Source organism: Lynx rufus, unplaced genomic scaffold, assembly GCF_022079265.1.
Source record: "Lynx rufus isolate CCGP_SWC_20201006 ecotype Redwood Valley unplaced genomic scaffold, mLynRuf1.p SCAF_6, whole genome shotgun sequence".
Lineage (NCBI taxonomy): Eukaryota > Metazoa > Chordata > Mammalia > Carnivora > Felidae > Lynx > Lynx rufus.
This window is the reverse complement of record NW_025814878.1, coordinates 114,204,001-114,229,324: the sequence shown is the minus strand read 5'-3', so window position 1 is coordinate 114,229,324 and position 25,324 is coordinate 114,204,001. Positions and strand designations below refer to the sequence as shown.

The 25,324-nt window shown below is 56.4% G+C and overlaps 1 protein-coding gene across 1 annotated transcript; it reads right to left on the bottom strand.

Moving 5' to 3' along the window:
* Nucleotides 1–2,636: 2,636 nt before the first annotated feature.
* On the bottom strand, nucleotides 2,637–23,961 carry COL11A2 (collagen type XI alpha 2 chain; the record flags this gene model as incomplete). Its single annotated transcript, XM_047103049.1, has 59 exons — nucleotides 2,637–3,790; nucleotides 4,501–4,707; nucleotides 5,078–5,190; nucleotides 5,895–6,162; nucleotides 6,274–6,327; nucleotides 6,513–6,548; nucleotides 6,859–6,912; nucleotides 7,049–7,156; nucleotides 7,423–7,476; nucleotides 7,634–7,687; nucleotides 7,798–7,905; nucleotides 8,173–8,226; nucleotides 8,797–8,850; nucleotides 8,987–9,040; nucleotides 9,228–9,281; nucleotides 9,685–9,792; nucleotides 10,137–10,190; nucleotides 10,350–10,403; nucleotides 10,628–10,681; nucleotides 10,898–10,951; nucleotides 11,142–11,249; nucleotides 11,434–11,487; nucleotides 11,593–11,646; nucleotides 11,789–11,896; nucleotides 12,035–12,142; nucleotides 12,378–12,431; nucleotides 12,635–12,724; nucleotides 12,874–12,981; nucleotides 13,397–13,450; nucleotides 13,671–13,724; nucleotides 13,820–13,873; nucleotides 14,005–14,049; nucleotides 14,176–14,229; nucleotides 14,315–14,359; nucleotides 14,457–14,510; nucleotides 14,806–14,859; nucleotides 15,935–16,042; nucleotides 16,359–16,412; nucleotides 16,640–16,684; nucleotides 16,810–16,863; nucleotides 17,101–17,145; nucleotides 17,392–17,445; nucleotides 17,583–17,627; nucleotides 17,817–17,870; nucleotides 18,046–18,090; nucleotides 18,524–18,577; nucleotides 18,700–18,744; nucleotides 18,826–18,879; nucleotides 19,085–19,138; nucleotides 19,307–19,360; nucleotides 19,459–19,512; nucleotides 19,601–19,654; nucleotides 19,825–19,881; nucleotides 20,113–20,199; nucleotides 20,673–20,747; nucleotides 21,127–21,189; nucleotides 21,416–21,457; nucleotides 21,560–21,619; nucleotides 23,749–23,961. Coding segments are annotated over 59 exons (4,305 nt in total), but the record flags the coding sequence as incomplete, so codon positions are not given.
* Between the last annotated feature and the right edge of the window lie 1,363 nt (nucleotides 23,962–25,324).

Below are 25,324 nucleotides of genomic sequence, written 5' to 3'. Positions count from 1 at the left end.
TCTGAACTGCATAGCTGGTTAGGAAAAAACTAGGATGTGTTCCTAACCCTCCCTGCCGACCACACCGAACTTTCAGGAATCGGGGCTACATAATCACAAAACTGGGTCACCACCCCCTACTGCTCTGGAACTCCTTTCTGAGGCAACTGCAGCCTTGTTTTGACCCACTCCCTTCCTTATCTGTCTCTACTCCCACCTACCCTGATCCATGTAGAAACTACAAATCCCAGCATGCAACATAGCCAAGGAGGGGGAGGTCTTCTGGGATATGTAGTGCTCTCAGGTGCAGTGATCTAAGTGGTCCAAATTTTACAAGCTGTTTTTTGACCATGAGGTAAGATGCCAAAAATATCAGCCCAAGGCTAAGAAGTAGCTCCAAGGCTGTGACAGGCTACAGCATCCATCCCCACAGCCTTCCCACTAAAGCTCACTAAACCCCCGTGGCTGGCCGTGTGCCTGTGTCCAGGCCCTTCACAGCCTCATCCAACCTGGGTGGGGCCTTGCTAACGCACAAATCTGTCATATCCCTTCTCTTTCCCAACATCATCAGTGACTTCCTTCTCCTTATTGGGTTCAAGTTAAACTTGTTGGAGGGGCAGTCAAGAGTTTCAGAGCCCAGCGTTTCCTGCAAGAGTTCGTGGTTCTGACCCAGTCAAGCCCAAAGGAACTCCCCAAAGTCTCTGCCTCTCTCTTCTTTATCTACTCCCCAGCCCATCTGGAAGTCTCCTCTGCCCACAAGCCACTGGAGCCACTACCAGCACCCGCATGTTTAGATACCAGGGGACCTGCGCTACCCACACCCCAAAACTCCCGCCTCTGGAGCCCTGCCCTGCAACTCCTCCCATCTTTCCTTAGAGCCAGGGCTTGGCTCCCCCCCGCCCTGGGGAGCCAGGAGGCAGAAGGAGAGGGCTGTGTGGTTCTGGCATCCTCGTCTGCAACTTGGCACAGAATCGCTGGTAAAACGGTTGTCCGGGGTTGGTTAGCATTCTAGCTAAATAGGCTTTTGCGGATTGGCCTGGGACCCAACTGCCGTGTATAAGTGTTATTTGAGTGAATGTATGGCATTGTTTTCATGGAGAAAAGCCCTCTAAGCTCAGAGCATCTGACCAAAAGTGACCTTTGGGGACATTCCCCTTTGGGTTCTGGGGGCAAACTCTGGGTTTGGCTCCAATTGCAGAGAAAGCACGGAAAAGCCTCAGCGCTGGCCCAGCTTAGCTGGGGGTGAGTGCGGGCAAGATCTATTTCCGTCTGATCTTCCTTTTAGCTGAGGCCCAGAAGGAAGCTTCCGGAAGGGGGTTGTCGGAAGCCTTCAGGACTTGGAGATTAAGACCGAGGGCGAGTGATCCCAAAAGCCCGTCCACCGCCTGACCCCGTAAAGATAAGATCAGGGGGCTTCCACTCGGCCTTTTGGGCTGAGGGAGTGAGGAGGGTTCAGTTGGGGACGAAGAAAGGGACAACGTGTTAGGAAGGTCTTACTCCGCTTGCCCTTTAGTTGGCCGAGGGCTTGGCGCCGGCACCAGGGGGCAGCAGAGGCGGAGAGATGCGCGGAGGGGCTTTTCACCTGCAAACGGTTTCCCTGCCCACCGTCTCTGCCAGGCTGGCCCTCTAAGCCCCATAGGAGAGCTTCTTTGGATCCAGAATGAGCTAGCTCCACCACTCCAGGGTTTCAAAGATCGGGGTTCTGTCCTCAGGGGACGGGGACGATCAAGGCTGTGCCGTCCGGGATCCGCCAAGAGAGGCGGGGCCCTGCCTACCGGGGCCCTGGGTCCCTCCCAGGCCCGCCCCAGGGGGTCTGCGGCCACCGGGACACCGTACACACGCTCGCTCGGACACCCGCAGCCGGACGGCGAGCGAGGAAGGGGTGTCCTGATTGAGATGAGGCCCTGGAATAAGTTTCATTCTACTGCCAGGATGGGCAGGAGCCAGGAAATCCTGTGTGAGGATGAGCAGCCCCAGGGGAGGTGGGGAGGCCAGCGAGCGATGCCTGGCTGAGCAGCTGCCCTGAACTGAAGGGACCTACCCAGACACCTGACCCGGAGGGCACAGAGCTGCTGAATAAGCCCTAAGAGGGGCCCCTGGGGAAGGAGGAAGCGGGGGCAGCACAGCATGCGATGAGACTAGGACCGTGCACCTTGACACAGAGAAAAGCCCGGCACTACATAGCTGGGAATGCACACAGGTATGGGCAGGACACGAGGTGACCAGAGGTCCAGGGGCAGGAAACGCTGTCTTGGAAGGAGCCCAAGGTCCTTATTTGCAAAGAGTTTAGACCAGACCTTCTAAGCACCCCCTTCCAGCCCTGATGTCCTAAAAATGGGGAATTGGGGTGCGGGGGAGGTTGTGCTGGACCTGGAAACAAGGAACCCAGAAACATGCCAGCACCTGTGTGGGACAGAACCCTGGGCTCCCACCTGATGTCACCGGGAGATCAGTTTGGCGGTCCGCACTTGTCAGCCAGGTTTTATGAACTCTTTTCTGGGCCCTGACACCGCAAAAGGACAGGCCCTCTGGGCATAGGGATTAAGCCTTCCATTTCTGGTAACAGCTCAGCAGGCAAAGAGGGGTTTTGGATGGGGGCCCGGGTGGGGATTGAAATAACAACACAAGCACCACACTCATACGCCCAGGAGGGGACAATCACATTATTTAACCATCAGTCAGAAAGGACACTGGGCATGGGGCTAGACAAGGTCCTGGGAGTCCCTTCCATCCATATGCCACACATTAGCCCTTCCATTGCGGGATCAGGGAAGGCGGGGGGGGGGGGGGTGGAGGCTCAGGGGTGGGACCAGGGTGGCCAGGCTGGCGGTGGAACACTCAGCGGGCTGAGTCGTGGCCATTTACCAGCTGATGAGGAAGAAGCATTTCGATATTTCAACAGCGCTGAATACAGGCCCTGCACTCACCCCTCACTCTTCTGTTTCGCCCCTGGGGGCTCGGCCTGCTCCCCAAGTAGCAGGCGGTTCCTGCAAGCCCCAGACCAAGTGAGAGACAGCCGGTGTGGGGGTCAGGGAGCCAAACACCCGGTAGGGGGAGATGAGAAAGCCCCACACTGGACAGAGAGAGTCAGACCCTGAGGCAAAGGAGACCATATATTCCAACATTCACAGTGGGTGCTACAGGCGGGCTGTGAGGGAGGTGGGGTTTGGCCTGAAAACCTCCCCCCACAGTCACTGAGGAAAGCCCTGAGGCAAGGAGGAGGGTGCCGGGGCTCACCCCTGGAGAGCCCTGTCTCCAAAGTCCGCTGATTTTTGTTGGCATTTCTCTCTTTATCTTGTTTGTTCTTTTGTTTTCCACTCTTTAAATAATTAATATAATTACTTTTAAATACAAAATACACAGTGTCCTTTCTCTTCTCTTCTGCTTGTTTGGGGTGATTGGGAGGTGCGTTTTAAATAAGGGTCTCGGCTGTCCAACGGGTCACAGGCTCCAAGTGGGAGGACCAAGAGCCCCAGATGCCACCCCTCCCCTGGGGCGTCCCGGCACCCGCTTCACCCCTCCCCTGGTCTGCCCCTGGCTGGGGGCTCCCGGTGCCCTGGCCCGGAGCCACCTAGATGGTGAGGAGCCCTCTCGGGAGGTGGCACAGAGCTGATGCTGTGGGATTCCAGGTGGGCCTGGTTTCGACGGACAGGGTCAGACAGAGGAGGACCTAGCCCATGAAGCAGACAGGCCCCAGCAGCACCCCTCCCCGCTTCGGGGGGGCCCCCAGGTCTGAGAAGGAGGCGTCCAGCACTGGTAGCTGCTCCAGCACAGGTGTTCGCACCTCCAGCACCGTGCGGCCTTGCTGTGTCTTGAGGGGGGAGACGGGACAGAGGGAGCAGTGAGCGTGGTGGAGGCGTGCACACGCCCCACGGGTCCCCCAGCCTCAGGCCTGAGCGCCCCTAGCTGCTATTCCCCCAGTCCCTGTCACATGATCCAACTTGCTAGATTTTCTTCTTCAAATTTCTTCCAGAGCATCAGGATTGGGAACGTGTGCGCGTATCTGTGCTCCTGAACGAGTCTGTGCAGCCTTGGGTTTGTCCTTGAGATTGTCTACGTGTGGTGGTTGTGTGAGTCTGTGGGACTCCATAGCGATGTGTAAACACGTGTCCGTGGTGTAATCGTGTGATAATATCTGACATGATTCCACATGTTGTGTGTCCCCGTGTGACCCTGTCCAGACAATTCTGGGGATGTATGTACAGACGATGGGTGTCTGGGTCCTCCTGTGCCTTCCTGGAATGGGTGATTTGCACCCCCGTGTGCCTCTGTTGGGCAGCCTGTGTAAATGAGTGCACGAGCCTGCACGACTCACTCTGGGTGATGCTGGTGTGTGCGCGCAGGTGAACCCCACCTTCCATCCTTTCCACCCCGCCCCCCATCACCCCCGTCTGAGCTCCCTCAGGCATATCTGACACCGAGAAGCTGGACTCCTCCTGCTCTTCCTGGTGCCTCTGCCCAAAAGGTCTTCCCCCAGCCTGACTCTGGGATCCACCCCCACCCAGCTCTTCCGGTTCCTACCTGACAGCCGTCTCTGAATTCCTTGACGTAGGGGCTGGTCTCCAGGCTCAGCTCATCCTCGTTGGCCCCCCGGAGCTTCAGGGGACCATCTCGGGCCATCCCAGAGCACGGGTAGGAGACATCCTGGTGGGCTGAGACGCTGAGCAGCCGCAGGAAGGTGAGCTGGACCACACCTACCGGGGAGCCTTCTGAGTCCACGTAAGAGAACTGGCAGGAGAGAGGGCCACAGTCAGGGGCAGACAGAGACGGGCTTGCGGGGCATCTACAGACGCAGGGTAGCTGGGCCACGGTCAGGGGCAGGGAATGGGTGGGCAGAAAGGGCTGGGGGAGAAATGAGGGGCCAGAGTGGGAGCCAGGGACTGACTGAGGGTAAACAAGAGGCAAACTTTGTCTTGGGTTGTCAAGGGAAGGAGACACAGTGAGCGGCAGAGGGCCGGTGAGAAGGAAAGAGTCAAGGAAAGAAGCGGCAGCAGGCTCCGCAGGGGCGAGGGTGCCTGTCACATAAACCTAGAAACCACTAGGCCCTGACTGGGCCATGCTATGGGGCAGGGATGAGCAGTCAGGCGCCAGCTCTCACTTGTGTGACATCATCCCGGGGTGTCACACATGTTTCCCCTCCTGCTGTAAAGTTGCAGAAAACCCGGAAGGCGTCCCGAGCACAGCCCTGGTTGGGGTCGACCCAGTACTCTCCTGTGGGGTGAGGGAGAAGGAAGGATCAGCGCCCCAACAGGTGGGACCCAAGGTGCTCCTTGCCTCCCTTCCCACTTCTCCCCCGATGCTGCTCCAAACCCCAGCACTCCCTGCCACGCCCTCCCCCCTTGACCTCCTCCCCACATGCTTCCCTCATGACCTCACCACCATGCCCTCCCCCCTTGACCTCCCTCCCATGACCTTCCCCCCATACCCTCCCCACCATGCCCTCCCCGCCATGCCCTCAGTCTCCTCGTCCCATTCTCCCCCAGAGCCCCACACCACCACCCACCCTTCTTCACATTCCATCATCGCTTACACCCCTGCCCGTCTGTGGCACCCCTCCCCCCAGCAGCACCCCCAGGCTCCCAACGGAGGAGGCAGGAGCGCTGACATCCTCACGGGGATACAACACGTGATTGTAGATTCGCACACACGGCCATCCGTGTAAATGCGAGCACATGTGTACACGTGTGTATGTTTGTCGCTTCCCGTAGGCAGCAGGTTGATGATGAGCTGCCGTGCGCTGGGAGGACCAGATCAACTGGGAAATAGGGAAATACTTCTGACCTAGTTGGCAAAGAGCTGCCCTTCCAAGCCCCTCAGCGCTCACCCCCACCCCACACCTTCCCCAAGAACCCCCTCCATCCATTCTGCTTTTCAAGCCCACCCTGTTATTTTTGTTTCCTGAGGCCGGCACTGACCATCAGGCAGCTCCGGGTGGCAGAGCTTCAGGTCCTGGCAGGTGCGAGCGGGGCTGTCCTGGGTCCCTGTCGGCCGCCTCATCTGCTCAATTTCCTCCCGCAGGGAGTCCAGCGAGCCAAAGATCTCCTCCAGCCCCCCAGCACTGCCCGGAGCCCCCCCAGCCGGTATGGCCTCATCCTCTTGCATCAGGCGGCTTCCGTCCACCGAGCGCCGAGTCTTTTTGGGCATCTGGATGGGCAGGGGCTGGATCACCTCGCCCGGGGGGCCCTGGGTGGAGAGACAGATGGAAAGGGTGACAGGCAAGGTCGATATGAGGGTGAAATGGAGAAACACTGGGACAGAGAGGGACAGAGAAGCGAGCCCTGGCTTGTAACTTACCGGGTGTCCCGGAGGACCCTGGACGCCCTTCTCTCCCTTGGGTCCAGCTGGGCCCTGCCAAAGGAGTAGATAGGTCATGGAAGGGTCAAGAGGTCAAGCATGTGATCAGGGTCACAGAAGGGTCAGTCTCCAGGCCAGGGAGGAACTCCACTGGAGGGAGCACATTTGCCCGGGAGAGAAAGCGTCAAGTCCAGCTGGGGGAAGGGGGCAGAGCTCAGAGCTGGCTGGGGGTCACTCACTGTGGCTCCTTTGGCTCCTTTGGGGCCAGCAGGTCCCTGTGAAATGAGGTTACAAGACAGAGATGGTCAGCACAGGGGACGGTTGGGATATGGAGGAATGGAGATGCAAAGTCATGAGTTCACAGACCCTGGCTTTACCGCAGGAGGGGCAGGCGTGAGGGAACACGGGGACATTTGGGAGGCCCCGAAAGGACGGGGGAGGAAATGCTGCAGATGTAAGGACATATGGAGGACCCTGGGACCTATGCTGGTTAGGCTGGTGGTCGCCATGGAAGCCATTGGGGGATTATGGAGGGGGGAGCAGTGGGGTTTAGGGGATTTTGTGAGGAACAGATGGGGTACTCACGGGGAGGCCAGGGGGCCCTCCAGGACCAATAGGCCCAGACGCTCCTGGAATACCCTAGGAAGGAGAGGGGCGTGGTTCAACTGGGTCCTCCTCCACACCCCCTCCCTCACCCCTTTCTCCACCTCCACCCTCACCCCCAACACGAATCCCCACACTCATCCTCCCAGACCTTTCAGGACCATGTCCTCACCGTCTCTCCCTTCTGTCCAGCGGAGCCCTGGGGGCCAGGAAGTCCCCGATCACCCTTCTCTCCCTGCTCCCCAGGGGGCCCAATCAGTCCGATGAGACCTGGGTGACCCTGGAGAAGGGACAAGTGGTCAGGGGGGTGCAGAGAGGAGACACGTGGATGCAGAAGAAGGAGCCCATGGGGGTGAGAGCGCAGAAGGCAAGAGAGACTTAGGCACAGGGTCTGACAGAACAGGGCCTGTGAACGGTCGTCACTGGGTAAGGACCCCCAGAGATGGTGCTGGAGCCCTGAAGCATAGTGGTGGGCACTCAGGGTCCCCCTAGGCTTCAAGGGTGAGGGTGAGGGGAGATACTTGGCCGCATATCTGTGTCACTCACCTTCTCTCCCTTGGCTCCGACATCACCCCGGAGGCCAGGAAGCCCCGGAGGTCCCTGTGGGGAGACAGGAAGTCACTCTCTCCAGGGAGGGGTGGGACCAGGCCCTCCCGCCACCACTTCCCACTTCCTCTAGGGCTTCAGCTGGATTCCCCCTGCCCCAGGGAACCAGCTTCCTCACCCCGACCCACCCCACTAATCCACAGTCACTCACCACAGGACCTGGAGGCCCAGCCTGGCCCGGGGCCCCAGGACGGCCTTGCTGACCCTACAGATTCAAGGAGGCCACAGAGGTGAGGAAAAGTGTCCCCACACAGGTACCCCTCAAGGCCCCTCACCCCTCCTGCCCCAGCCAAGCCTTTCCATTCCATTACTCACCACTGAGCCTGGGAGACCTCTTAACCCATCAGGACCAGGTTTCCCTGCTGGGCCTGCAGGGCCCACGGGGCCTGTCTTCCCCGGGGCACCTACAGCGCCAGGATCCCCCTGAAACACATACAAGGAGTGAGCCTTAAAGGGCAGAGGAAGGGAGTGTGGGTGGTGGTAGGGGGTCCAAGGCAGACTGGATGAAGCAGAGAGGAGGGGCCAAACCCCAGGAGCCCCTTGAGCAGGAGTAAGTATAAGGAACGGAACCCCCATCCGAACAAGAGGCTCAACGTAGAGGAGGTCAACACAGGGTAGACATCTAGAGAGAGGAGTCTGAGGAACCAGAGGTGCCAGGAGATGGAGGGAATATTCCAGCCTCTCCCTTACCTTGGCCCCCTTCTCTCCTTGCCGCCCCTCAGGACCAGGTGTGCCAGCGGGACCCTGCAGATGGATACAGGAAGGAAAAGTCGGTGAGGTAGTGAATAGCCAGGCTCAGCCGCTTTCTCCTCCCTGTCCTACTGGGCTCCAGCGAGCATGCACGCGCACTCACACACACACTTGGGCGTGCACAGACGCGGTCACAGAAGCTGAGCCACAGACAAGCTGGTACAGCTGCACCCGTTGTTAAAATACCGAGTAGTTCTGTGCATCTCGCAAAAAGCCACTTGCCCACACACCATCTGGTGCCCCACCTCCTGCCCCAGCAACTAGAGGGTTAATCTTTGGCCTAGCAGGGGCCCTCCAGGAAAGCTAGCCCCTTCCTCCAGTGTCTGTTCTGATCGGTTGGTGAATACCACCGCCCCTGGCAAGAATATATATAGCAAAACCCAAGAACAGACACACTCAGTTATACACAGACACTTAAAAATATAAATGTTCACACACATGTGCACCCCACCCAAGGACAGCCTAGATCCCAAGCACCTCCCTGACCATCCCATGTGTTACTGTCCCATCCTCTATCCACCCTAAGGACCGCCCCACAAGTTCCCAGGTGTCCACCTCACTTACCCGCTTCCCAAGTGGTCCAGGGGGTCCATTCTCCCCAGTGGGACCAGGGGATCCCTATGGAGGGAGAAGAAGGGGTAAATGAGTGGTTAGCCTCCAGCCAGAGGACCCCTCAGGAGTAGGGCATAAAAAGGGGGCAATGGGCCTGAAGGCTTGGGCTCCATGGTGGAGGGAGGGGTCACGGGTCACTCACAGGCTGTCCTGGCTCGCCATCCTCTCCTCGGTCACCCTTTGCACCATCCTGGCCCTGCAGGGATGAACCAAGGTCAAGGGTTGCCCCAACCCGGCTGGCATCAGCCCAAAACTGCTAATCCTCCCATCCCTCCACCTGCCCTGCCCCGCCCCCAGCTTCTCACATTCAAAACGCATCAGCCATACGGAGGCTCCGTACAGAAGCCCACCCTCTTTCCCCTCTTTCTCTGAGGAGGACTCACCCGAGGGCCACCTTCTCCAGGAGGGCCAGGATCACCAGGAAAACCAACAGGACCCTAGTCCAGAAAAGAACAGGGCAAGGTCACAACCCCCTAAGCCTACCCAGAGCCAACACAGACCCCCATGGGCACATGTGACACCCTCCCTCTCTACAGGCAAGGCCCGCCTGCACCCCTTGAGAAGATGGTCTCCTGCACCCACTTTTCTCACCTCATGCACTTTATGCCTTCTAATGCTTTCAGGGAATTAATTAGAAGGCATCTCTCACTTTCTGTCTCTGGATTCCAGACCCCATACATCCCTCCCAGATCTCATTCCCAGAGACTTCCGCCCAAGTACTCCCCCCATCCCTGGGCTCTCCCCACTCCAAGACCCTCCCACTCATACACACCCATATTCCCAGGTCTCTCATTCCCAAGACCCTCCTGCCAGCCCTGCCCCCCCCCCCGCCAAACTCACAGGGTTCCCTTTGGGGCCATCATCACCGGTGGGGCCTTTAGGCCCTGGTGGTCCGGCCTCTCCTGGCTGCCCCGATTCTCCTTTCTCCCCACGCTCCCCACGTGGGCCCTGGAAGATGAATGGAGGGTACAGATGGTCCCAAAGGGGTCTTGAAGATCAAGGATGCAGCCCCTGCTTCCAAAACACCTTCAGCCTCCCCTCTGTCCCCTCAGTGACAGCAGGATGCACACAGAAAGTCAAGCCCACAGGGAATCATCTGGTCCCTCTTCCCTTCAAAGAAAGAGTGTGGGGCTCACTCAGACCCAGGGGTCCAATCTCCCTGAGTATGGGGAGCACAGGCTCCTGGGCTGTAGAAGAGCTCCAGCTCTAGCAGATCACACATCGGGGGTGGGGCGCTGAGGTTGAGGAAGGTGATGGGGATTAGGGAGCAAGGCCTCAGAGCTTTCATTCACCTTGACACCTGGCTCGCCCTGGACCCCTGGAGATCCTGATTCTCCTGGCTCCCCCTGAAAGAAGACTGGGGTCAAACACCTCCTTCTCCCCCAAAATCCTGCTATTCCCCCCCATCTCATTTTCTTTTGCCACCCCCAACCAAAACTAACAGACGATGCAACCCTCATACCCCCGCCAAGGTAAGTCCATTCATTCACCCCCTTCCCAGTTACCTTCTCTCCAGGGGGACCCAGGTTCCCAACACCTCCCGGGGGACCTTGCGGACCCTGAAAGAGGAACAGAAGTTAGGGTAACTGCTTAAGGAAGGAGGTGCCATTCCAGGGACAGAGCCTGGATGAGCGCCCCAAGGTCACGGCAGTGAGACAGTGGGAGGCCTTCCAGGCCAGAGGCTTCTCTCGGCAGCTGAGATGAGACTAGAGTTTATAGTCTGAGGAAAGGGAGGCAGGACTGGCCACGTTGATCTGAAGGGACAGAGGCTAAGAGGACTCACATCAGCTCCATTGGGTCCAGCTGGGCCTCGAGGTCCTGGGGGGCCCGGAGGTCCCTGGGGAAAGCAGATAGGGCAGAGATGGGGAGGGAAGAGAAAGAGCATTAGGCACACAGAAATGGCAGGGGGCTGGGTGAGGCAGACATCCTGGGGGTGGCAGGGGATGGGGACAACCCTACCAGGGAGCAGGGGCATTGTTGGCAGTGGGGTGTTGGGGCCGCTGGATGGGGGGGTGAGTAGTAAGTGGGCTTAGGGCTAGGGGGTCACACTCACCATAGGGCCCACATCTCCTGTTTCTCCTTTCTCCCCCGAGGGGCCTGGCAAACCCTGTGTGGGGGTACACAGCACGTGCCCAGATGACCAACCCCCTAGAGCACAGCTCCAGGTAGACAGTGCCCTTCCCTCCAATCCCACACGCCCCCTAGTCCTCAGCAGCAGGGGATGGTGGGGGTCTGGGGCAGACATCAGACCCATCCTGACCCCACCTCTCAGCCCCTGCCTCTACCTTCCAACTAACCTGTAGGCCAATGGGTCCCGGGGGCCCATTGAATCCTCTTGTTCCTTCATCGCCTTTGGCTCCAAAGTGTCCCTGGGGCCCCCGAGCTCCGGGCTCCCCATCTGCTCCCTGAGGTGGAGAGAGGGCAGGGACAAGGACACAGAGACGGTCATGGGTCAGATGTTCTCTATTCACAAACTCCACACTGAGCTGGGCACCAGGCCCAGAGCCCCCACAGGGCAAAGTGGAACTGAGGGCAGACTAGAGGCTGCCAGTGCCCCTGGTGGGGGCAGACAGGGCATCAGTCACTCACCGCTGCTCCAGGTTGCCCCACGGGACCAATGGGCCCAGGGGGTCCAGGAGGGCCCTGCAGGGGAAAAGGAGAGTCAAAGACACCAAAGACAGGAAGAGAGACCAGGTGGAAATGAGGCTAAAGGTCAGAGGTCAGAAGTCAAAAGTCATGGCCACTTACATGTTCACCCTTATTCCCTTTAGTGCCCTTCTGTCCAGGGTCTCCCACCTCACCCTGCAGGGAGAAGGCAGGTGAGATATTAGAGAAAGGACCTGGATGAGGCAGGGAGGTTAAGACAGGAAAGGGGATGGGAGGTATGCCCAGATCATCGATCTCATCTGGAAAGATTGGGTCCAGGGTCTGTGGGTTCCCACACCTTGTCTCCATCCTCTCCTGCCACGCCTGGGGGTCCAGCGGGACCAGGAAGCCCCACAGGGCCCTGCACCCCATCTCGGCCAGTTGGACCAATGGGGCCCTTCTCACCCTGTAGGAAATGAAGAAAGGAGTCATGACCCGGAATCATCACCTTCAAACACCCTCACAGGAAACCCTCCAGAGCCCAGCAGCTCACAGCTCACAGACCCCTCCCCAGTGTGTGTCTCCCCAGGGACCCCACACTCACCGGGACACCTTTCTCTCCTGCAGCTCCAGGGGGACCCTGTGGGCCAGGGCGCCCTGGGGGGCCAATGGGTCCCCCTGATCCTGCTGCACCTCGCTCCCCAGGGGAGCCCTGAAACAGGAAATGGAGTCAGACCCCCAAGGAGGAGACCACAGCCCACCCACACCAGAGGACCCCTGACCATGGTTCCCAGGAGAATAGCCCAAAATTGGATGCACTATGGCTGACCCTAGGCTCCCTCTGCGCAGTCCCACAGTCTTGCCTAGATCCAGATGCCACTCTTCATCCTTCCACACCCACTCTTTCCTGGGTCCTCCCTCCTGTCCCCCAGGGTCCCCAGACTCACTGCAGGGCCAGGAGGACCAGCCGGACCTTCGTTTCCCTTCAAACCGGGTCCACCCTATGAACCAGAGATTTGGAGCAACAGATGTGAGACAGGAGGGTGGGACACAACAAGAATGAGGGTCCAAGAGACATGCAGGGAAGGATGAAAGTCGAGGGGGGGCAGGCTCAGAGAAATGGGAGTGGGGTGACACTGAGGGATGCCAGGACAGCAGTAACTTTTCTCAGGCAATGCGGCTGGGAGATTGGGTTCACACTCACGGCAATGCCCGGGAGGCCTCTCTCTCCTGGGAAACCCCTCAGACCAGCAGGTCCATCCTTCCCTGGGGCCCCTGGGGGACCAGGGTCACCCTAAAATGAAACAAAAAGTGATGAGCCACAGCTATGCTCCCAGATTGGACAGAGAGATTTCTGGCCTTTCTCAAATCCCCAATTAGCTGTTCCCTTCAGCACCCCAACCCTGGCCCCCCAAATTCCCCTCTGCCTGGTCCTTTACCGACCTTTGTTCCTTCTTTTCCAGATGTTCCAGTCAGTCCCTGCTCTCCAGGGGGGCCTGGGGGTCCTGGGTGACCTCTCTCCCCCATGGGCCCAGTTTCTCCTGCTGCTCCCTGGGAAAGAGACAGAAAGACTCCATCTCAGACCCTCTACCCATCTCCCTGCCCAAACAGGCCACCCTGGCCACCCTGAAATAACCCCTCTGGAACCCTTTTAGCTGTGCCCCAAAGCTACTGGGAGACTCCTAGGGCTCTGCTAGGCTACTGCGCTGGTGTTAACTCCCCAGTTTGGAGTAACCACACCACTTGTGTCCCCACTGGGGAACTGCCCCTTTGAGGCTCAAGAAGATGAGAACCGGCCCAGGAACCAGACTGAAGTTGGGGTCCCTGCTCCAAATTCCAGCCCCGGTGGGGTGGGGGGCAGGTCAGGCAAAGCAGGGGCTGGGGCATGTGATTGGAAAAAGGGACAAAAGGGGCAGAAAGACTAACTCCAGGGTCTGGGGTCCATTCTCTCAGAGGGCAGACATACCTGAGGTCCCACCACCCCTGGAGGGCCAGGGGGGCCAGTCTTCCCTTGGAAACCCTGAGAGAGGAAGAGGAGAGAACAGTCAAAGCATATCAGGCATGGACACTGTGGGATGGACCCCAGGTTCCCAGAGGAACGGCAGGGTCACCACCAGGCCCTTGGCCATGGGTCTGAGCAGCACCAGGTTGATCTCTACTCTGCCAGAAGAACCTCCCTGGTGGGCCTTCCAGACAGCTCTGGAAGTTGAAGGTCTCAGGAGGCCAGGGGCATCACTTACCACTTCTCCTCTCTGGCCTGGGTGTCCTGGAAGCCCGTCCTTCCCAGGGGGACCCTGGAAGGGGTTCAGATGTCAGGTGAACTCTGAGCTGGGAAGGAGGATGGAGAAGAAGGATTCACAGAACCAAGGCAGGTCAGAGGTCAGCTTACCGGAGGTCCTTTGGGGCCAGGAAATCCATTGGGGCCTTGAGGTCCAGGGAGACCCTAGAGACAGAGCTGGGTTGAATCAGGAGAATGGGCAGGGGATCCAGATTCCCCCCTGGGGTGAGAGGGCATGGGCTCCACTCAAGCTCCCTGGGGAGCATTAGGGATCAGGAGACTCAAACCACACTCACCCTTTCTCCAGGGGGCCCATGGGGGCCATCACCACCTGATGTTCCCTGTGGGGGGAAAGAGGGTCAGAGAGCAAGAGGAGCTGCTTTCTAGCTATCCTGGAAGTCAGAGGAGTCAACGGGGAGCTGGGCTAAGGGCCAGATGGTGGATGGAGCCCTGCCAAGACCACTAACCTTAGCTCCAGACTTCCCCGTGGCACCTCGGGGTCCCCGCTGACCCCGTGGACCCTAGAGAGAGGGGAGGGGAGTTGTCAGAAGAATCCCAAAGCACCTCTTTGGATCTTGAGCCACATGTCTGCCCCCCTGCACTCACCGTGGGGCCCCGCTCTCCCCGAGGCCCTGATTTCCCTGACAGGCCCTGGTAGGAAGGAAGCAGAGACACCACATCACCCAGGGCATGACTCCCCCAACAGAGCAGCTCTGCCCTCTACACCCTCTCCCTTCCCCCAGCTTACCCGGGCTCCCTTCTCTCCACTGGCGCCAGGAAAACCAGGAAATCCCAGGGAGCCCTGGTGAGGGTAGAGAAGGAGAAAATTGAAAAGTCATAAAAAGGGAGGACCTAGAAGAGTCAATAGGGGGTCAGAACTGGTGACAGAGGCAGCAGGAAGGGAGAACTATGCTCTGCCAATAACTAGGTGTCCTTGGGTAAACGCCTGCTGCTCTCTGGCCCTCTGTTCCCCCATCTGTGGAATGGGGGTGGACTAAATTCACTCTAGGGTCCCCCACTGCTCTGTCAGTCTGTGCTTCCTGGAATCAGGGGTCAGAGAAGGGAAGAGGAAGGTCACAAAAGGGGCATCATATCACCTTGGGACCCTGGCGTCCAGGGTAGCCAGGCAGACCAGGAACACCCAGCTTGCCCTGTGGAGAGATAGGGAGCAGTCAGGAGCAAGAGGAGCCACAGATACCACTCCATCCCTGCCCCCAAGAGACCCCAAGCCCCAGAGACAGGAGCCAGCCCCTACCCGGCAAGGCTCCCCAGCAAACCTCCAGCCCCTGACCCCTCATCTCCTGTTCCACAGGCTGCCTGGCTTTTGTAATCTCTCCTTCCTGAGAGATTTTCCCCAACTCTGGTGGTGGGATCTCACCCCTTCTGTGTCTTTAAATCTGCAGTTCCATCAAGTTCCTCAGGACTGTGATCTAGCCCCTGCCTACCCTTCAACCTCAGCTCCCTTTGCCCAGTGCACACTTCTACTCCATCAAGACCAGTACCCCTGCAGGCCCGCACACACCACACTCAGGAACGCCTCTGCCCCCACCCATGCTCTGCATCACCCCTAATCCCCCTGACATGCACCCCTTCCTCCTGATGCTTCAGGGCCCACCTTGCCTGGACAACTGTGAAGCAGAGGCTGGGAGCAGGGATTCTACAGCCTGACTGCCTGGGTTCAAACCCAGGCTATGCCCCTCACTGGCTGTATGACTAACAAGCATCTTAACCTCTTGGTGCCTCATTGAAAGCTCTCCGCAACACAGGGCTGTAGTGGAGCCTGCCTTGCAGGACTGATAGGACAAGCAGGTGGGGTGTTGGCACTCGGTGAGTGAGGGCTTGCTGGAGTTAGCTCTGCAGGTCTGGCTCACCTCCTCTTTGACTCTCCCTTCTTGGAATTTCTCCTGCTCTGAGTCCAGACACATTTTCACTCTGCCTTGCACCCATATACCTTATGCCAGCCTCATGCCTTGTCCTCACCTCTATGTCATGTAAATTCTCATGACAGGAACTTTTCCTTGACTTCTTATACATCCTCACCCCCACCCCTAACTGTCAGTGGCCAGGAGGAGCCTTCTACAGAGAGGTGAATAATTAATGGTCTTCAAATGACTAACTGACTCCAACTATTGGCACCCTAAAGTCGATCCTGATCCTAGTGCCCAGGCCTTCATCCCCTCCATGTCCCTAGAGCATGTAGGCACAGACTCCCTCATCCCCGGTCACCTTCTCGCCCATGAGCCCAGGGGGGCCAGGGTCTCCAGTGGGTCCAGTACGTCCCTTTGGTCCCTCAGGACCATCTTCTCCCCTGGAACCAGGAACTCCAACCTCTCCCTGGGTAAGAGGGTTGAAGAGGCAAGTGTCAGGGACTGGGGGTATGGGCTGGGCTCCAAGAGGAGAGGTAGGCCTCGGTGAGGCTGAGTAGGGTCCCAGAGCTACTGCAGGACAGGGAAAGGGAGAGTGCTGTGATCTTCGGGCTGGTGGGACTCAGCTGTAGGGTTGTCATTCTGCGGGGGGGCAGGCTTTAAGGGGAAAAGACCACTGGATGGGGACTGTGTGGTTTCAGGAAATAGGCTAGTGATTGGGGGCTCCAAAATGGAGGAGGATCAGGACTTAGGACTGGGGGGCCAGTGTGTGGGCTTCTACTCACCCTGTCACCTTTCACACCCATGTCCCCTTTGAACCCGGGAAAGCCATCCTCGCCCTGAGAAAAATGGGGGTGAGAACTCATCAGCGATGATGTGGAAGGTGGGGGGGGGTCAGCAGGTAAAATGGAGCATTTTAGAAAATATGGGTGTAAGGGTGGATTTCAGAGCTGGAAAGCAGCACAGGGCAGGCTGGAGGACAGGAAGCAGGGGAAGAGCTGGACGAAAGGGGTGGTGCTGGGCAGAATGGAGGGAGGTTCTGGGAAGCTGGAGGCACGCTGCTCACCTTTTCACCCTTATGGCCCTTCAGACCACGAATTCCATCCACACCCTAGAATTAGAAGGGAGATAGAGACAGGGAGATCAGGGATGGAGGTTGGGAAGGATTGAGCTCCTGAGATCCCAGCTGCCTCCCCCAACCATAGTGCTTTATTTCCCAGCCTGGTTGTCCATTACCTTGACACCTCGAGGTCCCGGATATCCTAGAGGACCCTGAGGTCCAGATGGACCCTGGAAGAAGAAAGAGAGATACCTGTAAAGGGGTCTCAGGGTGTGACTTATGGAGGCCTTGGGGGGTGGAAGAAATGGAAGAGACAACATTGGAATCTGGATAGGGATACAAGGCATGGGACCAAGAATACTTCAGCCATACGTGAATGATAAGCCAAGGAAATTCCAAGGATTTTGAGGCCCCAGAGTCTGGGTAAAGACTCCTCCAGGGATGAAAGCAGGCATGGACCATCTCACCTGGTTTCCTTTGGTTCCAGGGGGACCTTCCTTCCCAGGGTGACCCTGCAGGTAAAGGAAGGAGAATGTGACATCTGGCCACTGTTACCTTCCCTGCACCCTTTCCTTCACTTCTTTAGCCCAGCTTTCCCTTGTGACCCTAATGAAGCCTAGTGACCATGGGCAGGCACCACCAGTGACCTCCTGGTGTAAGGAACACACTATGTAGATAGTCACCAAAGGCACTTGGAGGTCATTCACTGGGGTGGAGGGTCATGTGGAATTTGGATTAAGAGGTAGGGACCCACTCACCGGAGGTCCATCTGAGCCAGGCATGCCAGGGAGCCCTGGTTTCCCTCGGGGACCCTGCAGGAAGACAAGGAGGCTCAGGGTCACCAGTGGGATCAGGTCACACCATGGCTGAAGCCCCAGCCACACATTTAAGGCTCTCCCTACACCTCCCCCGGTGTATCTCCTGTCCCCCAAATCACTTAGTCACTTACCTTCTCTCCATGAGGGCCAATGGCACCCTGGGGCCCAGGGAGACCCTATACAGAGAGAGAGAGGAGTCACAGGAGCCCCACAGGGGTGGACTACTCTCTCCTATAGCCAGCATCCCCATTCAGAGCATTAGTGGTGAAGGCTTGAGACCTTTAATTTCCATCCAGGGTCTGAACCACTGTGGAAGCCCAGGGGAAGTTGCTAAAGATGGGGAGGGGTTGGACACGACAACTCACCTGGGTTCCAGGAGTGCCCTGTTGTCCAGGAGGTCCTGGCTCTCCCTGGGGTCCCTAGAAACAAGCAACCAGGCAAGGGTCAAAAGAAGATGGTGACAACAAACTTAGGGCCAAGAGCTGAGTCACAGCAGGGGCAGCAAGAGGGCAAGAACCAGAACCAAGCAGGGAGTCAAAATGGAAACAGGACCTTGGCTCAGGGCCAGGTGGTGTCTCTGTGCCCATTACTCACCAAGCTCCCTTTGGGACCATGGGGACCATCCATGCCTCGGACTCCCTGAAACATGAGAGGGGCGTGAGCAGGCTGGAAGATGGGGCCAGGGCCCTGGAAGGACCTGTGGTTTCTGAGAGGCCCGGTCATTCCAGAGGGTGGGACGGGGCAGCCTGACATCGGTCAGACCTCCAATTCATCCCAAACCTAAGCAAACATAGCCAGCCCAGATCCACAGGGCGTAGGTCTATGGGTCTGTGGGTTTGTGGGGTTTTGTTTTTCTTCAGAATTTTTTTTAAGCTACCCTCAGAGCCTTTAGTACAGTGCACCGTACGGCCCTGTAAGAGCACCTGGGAGTAAAGGCTGGAGCAGAGCTGGGGGCTGGGGGGGGAAGGGATAGGGAACCAGAAGTGTGGGAGGAAGAGGCAGCTAGAAAGGTTGGAGAGTTGGAAAGGTCAGGGGGTGAGGTCAGGGTCAGAAGTCAGGGATAGTCACATACCGGGGGTCCAGGAATACCAGGTGGGCCTTTGGGGCCAAGGAGACCTCGAGGTCCCTGCAATCAGGTGAGGGGAAGATATGGCATGTGTGGGCGAGAGGTAAGGTGTCTCCTTCATGCCCATGCCGCTCCCCTGACATCCCCAGAGACCCCCCTCACCCAAACCCCTAGACACTCACTGATTCTCCAGGCAGTCCCCGAGGCCCAATCTCCCCATCGTCTCCCTGGAGGAGGAAGACATGATGAAGCAGCCTCACCTTCCCCACTTCTCCCATACTGACCCCTGCCCTAGCCACAATACTTACCCGCTCTCCATCCTCACCAGGGGGGCCAGGAAGGCCCTGGGCACCAGTATCACCCTGGAAAATGGGGGAAGAGATAAGAGGGGCCTCAGAACCCCCAATTCAGGCAGATACTGACCCTCTTTAATTAACCAATCAGTTTCACCCATTGAGTTCCTCCTGGGACCCTCAGCCTCCTCCTCTTGCCTTGAGATCCCTACCTCCCCACCCCTCCATGGAAGGTCTACCCCTCGTCACAATGCACTACCCCCAATATACTCACCCTATGTCCCTTCTCCCCAGGTAGCCCTGGGAGTCCATCAAAACCTCGGTCACCCTAGGGGAAGAGGGCAGCCCAAGTGAGGTCCCAGCCCTTTACCCACCCTATCCATCCCTACTTTGTCCTGAGTGTCGCTTCATGGGGAAACCTGGGGAATTCAGTAATCCCCAGAGCTTAGATAGTGCTAGAAGCCACAGACATCAGAGAGGGACCCATACTTGTTACCTTCACTCCTGGTTCTCCAGGCATCCCTCGAGCTCCATCAGCACCTGCTCGGCCCTGGGGTGCAAAGGAAGTGTCAGAGCAAACAGAGGCACATTCCTTCACACTTTGTGTGTGCCCTCTCTCCCACCCACACCCACCACACCCCCACTCACCCTTCGCCCAGCCTTGCCAGGAGGGCCTGTGAGGCCTTGAGGTCCTCTGGGACCCTGGTGAGGGAGAGTCAGGGCCAGGGTTAAAGGGCATAGACAGAAAGGGAGGCCCTGGATAGGGGATCAAATGGGTGGGGCTTGTCACCTGAGGTCCTAGGTCTCCAGATTCTCCTTTCAGGCCAGGGCTCCCAGGCTGTCCCTGTGACAGAGAAGAGAGGTGGCTATGTTAAATGATACACCCAACAGTGACTTCAAAGCCCTCCCCAAAATAAGCAAAATAACTTTCAACACGGTCCCTTTCTAGAACTATCCCTACTCCCCCCCCCACACACACAAAGAACTCCGTACCCCAATACCTCACTCACTCACCAAGGGTCCAGGGCGGCCTGTGTATCCCATGGGGCCAGGGGGTCCTCGGAGCGCCAGCTAGGGAAGCAGGGGACACAGCAGAGCTGAGGAAGAGGTAGCTGGAAACTCCCAACCCCAGTACACCTTCCACCTTCCAAATTTGCACTTCCACTCCTTGTATTCCCCCAAACCTTACTCTCAGCCTCAAACCAACCCAGACCTTACCCTCCTCCACAGTTACTCCAACCTACCCTTCCAATCCCTCCTAAAGTCTTCATTTGCCCTCCATGCCCCTCCAGCCTTATTTACCCGTGCTTGCTGCAGAATCGCCTGGGCCTGAGCCTCCTGGGCTGCTACCACAGGGCCCTTGTCACCCCCACCACTGCCAAACCGGAACTGAGGGGCAGAGAGAGAGGAAGGTGTAGGTTCTCTTCCAGGAAACCCATGTGACTCTCCCAACCAGAGGCTTCATCCAGAATTTCTGCCCCATCTCCCAGGTTCGGGGACAGCCCCACCCCATGCCTTCCTCCACTGTCTCCCACAGAAGTTTTCCAGATAATCACATAGAGATTTTCAGAAACTACTCGCATCTTCCTCCCCTACTCTCTGGCTTCTTTCTCTGGGAAAATTCTCCTAGAGTTTTTAGAAGTTCTAGACTTCCTGAAATATAGGATTTTCTGCCCAGTTCTAGATGATCCATGTTTGGTTCCAGGTCATCTAATGAGATCTAGTCCATCCACCTCAAAGATCAATCTCTTTGAGTTGATGGTCTTTAGAGAATCCTCCTTTGCTCTCCTGGTCTTCTGGTTCTTGGTGACAGAACATGATTCCCCTACCTTCCCCATTCCAAAGCCCAGAAGACAACTCACTGGGAGCATGAGCGATGTGCCAGGAGGTCCAGGGGCCCCATCTGATCCAGGGAGCCCTGCTCGGCCAGGGGGGCCCTGGAGTGGGGAGAAAATGAGGATAGGTGATAGTTGGGGAATGTTAGGGTCCTGGCATCATTGTGAATCCGTCTACAGGATAAATGTAGACTTTTCTAGATCTTTCCTGAACCCTCCCACTCCCACAGAGAAAAATGAGAGTGAGACACCAGATTACTCCCCTCCCCATCCAGAGCCTGTCCTCCTTTCTGGGTGTTGGAGAGCACACCAGCCCTTTGTTCATTAATCAATCCGCTAATGAGGAGTTATTGAGCATGGTGCCCCCATTGGGTTCTAGAGGCTCCTCTGCAGCCCTTCCCTCATAACATACACACACACACACACACACACACACACACACACACACACGTGTGCACGCGCACACACGCTGCTCCCTTACCCTCTCGCCAGGGTCTCCAACTGGGCCTGGGTTGCCCTGGATGCCAGGGGGACCAATCAACCCCTGAGGAACAAATGAGGAGTGGGTCAGGTGTGGGCATTCACATAGAAGAGGGGTATGTGGCTGAAGAGTGGTCTCTATAAAAGAGATTTGAGGATCTGGGAAGCTTTGGAAGGATTCTCCAGAGTTCCAAGAAGGAAGCCTGGTCATATGTGGGGAAGGCAAAGATGATTGTGTAAGTAGGGTCTCTGAGAAAAGAATGGAGGCTAAAGGTCCCAGCTAGACTCACCGCAGGGCCTTCTGGGCCAGGAGGCCCCTCCACCAGCATACCCTGTAGAGCCAAAGGTTGAAAGTCAGAGGCTACAGGGCTAGCAACCCACCTCTTTTTCTTCTTCCCTCTGCCTTCAGCTCAGTGATCAACAGACCAACTTACAGGTTCCAGCACCGCAGGTTCCCCCTTCTCTCCCTTCAGCCCCCGGGGTCCACGGGCAGCCTGAAGAAGACACACATGTAACCCCCAGTGGGACCGGTGAGCAGCCAGGACACCAATACTACCCCCATCCTAACTCCTACTTTCTTTCATTCCCAGATCCTCTGGACACCTCCCTAACCCTACCCCCAAAATCTCCCAGCCCTCTCCTAATACTCCCTCTTCCCAGACCTCCCAAGCCTTCCAAGGAGACCTCAGGGCCCTCCACCTCCCAATTCCCAGCCCCACCTTAGCAAATACACTTCCTCATCTCCCTTAGGACCTCTTTCAGGAAGGTTTTCACCCCAACCCTTTCTGGGATTCCAAACTCCCCAACCTCTCCCAAACTCTCTCTGACCCCAGGAATACTTAGAACTTTAAGAAAACATCAACATCCTTACCCTTACCCCAATCCACCAAATAAGAATCTCTCTAAGATTGTGGATTGATTTTATCGGGGTTTGGAGGGAGGGCATGGATCCATATGAGAATCAGATATAATCCATGAAGTCTTTTCCAGAAAAGAAAAGGTGTACGCCTTTGTGCACAGAATTTTTCTTAGAATTTCAAGGGGTTCACAAAGTTCAAAACTCTCCAGGGATTAAACATCCATACTCTAAATAGATTTGGAGATCAGGCCCCCCTGATATGCCAAACTCAGACCTCATAACTGGTTTTTTTTTTGGAAAAATACAGCTCTTGGACTGTTGCTCAAGCCCCAGAGCAGACTCCCCCGGCCCCGTTCTTCTCCCAGCAGGGACACTACACCCTTCCTCTGGCCCTCATATATACTCCAAGCCCACCAGTTCTTGCTTTTCTACACTTCTCAGATGTCCACTCCCAACACTAAGGCCAAAACCAAGATAAGGATGGGAAGAATGGAAATCATTCCCCAACACCCCCAACTCTCCCAGCAAAGATCTTCAGAATGTACCCCTCCACCTCCATCCTGCCAAACAGCAATGACCAACTTCTGAACTTTCCCATATCCCAGATCAACCCCAAATTTCCAAAAAGCAGCAAAAGGGAAAGGCAGCAGAGGGTTCAGAGTGGCAATATTAGAGAAGAGAAGTGTGGGATGAGGCAGCAGTGTAGAGGAGGCAGCTCTAATTGCAAGGCAAGCAAAAGATGAATGGAGTAGACAGGAAATATCCCAACTGAGAGGGAGTGGTCAAAGACCTGGGAAACAATTAAGGGAGACATTTCAAAGGGACAAACACTTGGAAACAAGAATGATGCCAGGGCCAAGAAAAATTAAACATGGCCAAGATGGCTAGAAAATGAACTCGACAAACAGGAAGTGGTTGGACAGACAGGAAACAGCTAAGAAAAGAGGATCCAGGAAGTGGACCTTCAACAACAACATGGCTACCATGACCAAGAGAAAGAAGAAGTTCACAAAACAGATAAAAAGTGACTCCTGGAAAGGGGATTATGACAATGAAATGTGATTCTTCCAGAAAATACAAACATTGAGGCTAGAACACACAGGAGGTAGCCATGACAAATATCTAGGCCCACAATGGAAACTTTTTGGATTTGGATGACCTGAGACACACAGGAAGTGGCTTATTAGCAAAGGAAAGCTAATGAAGACAGCATGAAAAACTAGAAGCAAAATATAAATAAGTCCCTTTCAGTACAAATTTTCACAGTCACCAAGATGGATGCCATGGCCAGAGAAGACAGGAAAGGGCAGACAGGAAGTGGCTGTAGGTTAGAAAATATGACACAGGAAGTTAGATCATTTGGCAGCAACACGGATAAGAAATTGTTTTTACCAAGAAGAAATGATGGAGGTCTAAAACGGACACAAAGTAGGGGCTTAGTGACCAAAAGCTTTCTGAAATACAGCTTTATTAAGACAGAAAGTGGCCAAGAAAGACAGGAGGTGGCCATAGGATTAAAAAAGAAAGAAAATACCAATTTCCCTGGGAAGAGGAATCCATGAGGAGTCACAAGGCAAGGTATTTGGCAAGAGAAAGCAGAAAGTAATCCTTTCAAGCAACATATACAACTTATATGAACAGAAAATGGCAAATCATCAATGGGAAGTAGCTTGCAGCCAACAGACAAGAATCAAAAACAACAGGAAGCGATTCTTAGAGCTACCACTGGAGGTCAAGAATGGAAGAGGAGCTCCTTTCACTTACGGCTCCTGAGTGGGCTGTCTCCGCAGACAGGGCAGGGCCAAGCTCCGTCTCCTCACGATAATCGTCCCCATAGCCATATGTGTAATCGTAGGGCCCTGCTGGGGGGTCTGTGCCACCCTCCCCATAGTCCTCTGTCAGGAACCTGTCGGCTGTGGAGGGGACCTGGAGATCTGTCTGCTCCTTCCCGGGGATGGGGAGGGAGAGGGGTAGATGGGGGCATTAGGGCTGAGAGGAGGTTTTCCCTGGACCCGAGGGTGTGGCAACTTCTAGCCTTAAAGGATTCTGAGGGTAACTGGGACTGGAGTTTTTCCCCCAAGAAGAGCAAGGGAAGTGGTTGCATAGAAAGGGGATGGCCATCAAAGACCCAAAATGAGGAGGGATGCCCCAAAAATGGGCCTGGTGGGAAGAAATGATAAATTACAAGAAGAAAGAAGGATGGCCGGAGGGCTGGACACAGAGTAAACAGTCCATAGAGACAATGGTAGACAAAGGATTCCAGAGAACAAAGAAATGGATGGAAAAACGGAGACAAGAGAAAATGTGACAGCACTGGACAGAAAGTGACTCCTGGGAAGAGAAATACAATACAGAAAATAAAACTTTTTGACATCAACATGGAGAGGTTACTCCAGAATCAAAGAATGGAAGGAGACATGGACACTGAAGAAAAATGGCTATACTTAGAAAGACAAGCAGACCAATAGGTCTGGAGTGACTGGAAGGCCACAAATGGACGTGACAAAGAACCCTCCGGCCAGAGGAATGGCTGATTCACCAAGATGACATGGGGCAAGGGGGGTGGGTCACAGATGCCCACCGCCCCCAGCGGGGGTTAGGGTTGGGGATGAAGTTACCTCCTCATGGGGTGGCAAAGGGCTTGGTTCCAGGGTTCCTTCCTCTCCACTTGGGGTGGGATCCTAACCCCAAGGGGAAGGGGAAGAGTAGCATGGGGTGGGAAAGGAAAGAGAAAGGTTAGTGGGAAAGGAGGCAAAGCAGCACCTTGTCCCCCCACCCCCTCACCCCGTGTGCAATGTCTGTCTGTGCTGGGGGGTGGGGGTTATCTCAGATCTTGCAGCCCCTTCGGAGGGGGGACAGTTTGGGGAGAGTGAATCTCCGAGGTCATAGAGGTTTGGGGGCACAGATCTGGATGCCCCAGCTCTACCTGCCGGTAACCGCTTCCTCTGGTCCTGGGGGGGGCCCGGGCAGTGGGGGGAGCTGCCCGCCGAGCTGGGCGTCGGAAGGGGGGAGGCTGGCCCCGTGCTTGGCCAGAACCTCCAATTCGAGAGGGCCTCCGGCCTGGTGAGGGGGGCGCCTGCCGGGCTGCTGACCTCTTGGCAGGTGGGGTAGGCTTTCTGGGAGGGGTCCGACGCCCCCTGGGGGAAGGGAGCGCCCTGCGGTTGGGGCTCGGTGGCCTCTGCAGCAGAGAGACATGGGAGGGGGCAGTGAGGAAACTCCTATAATCTAAATATATAATGTCTCTTCCCATATGTTAAGAGGGGAGGAAGGTGTCATAGGAGATGTTTGCAAGGGGTGGCAGGAGGAAGGGGAGAACTGATGGGGTCCCTCAAGTTTACCT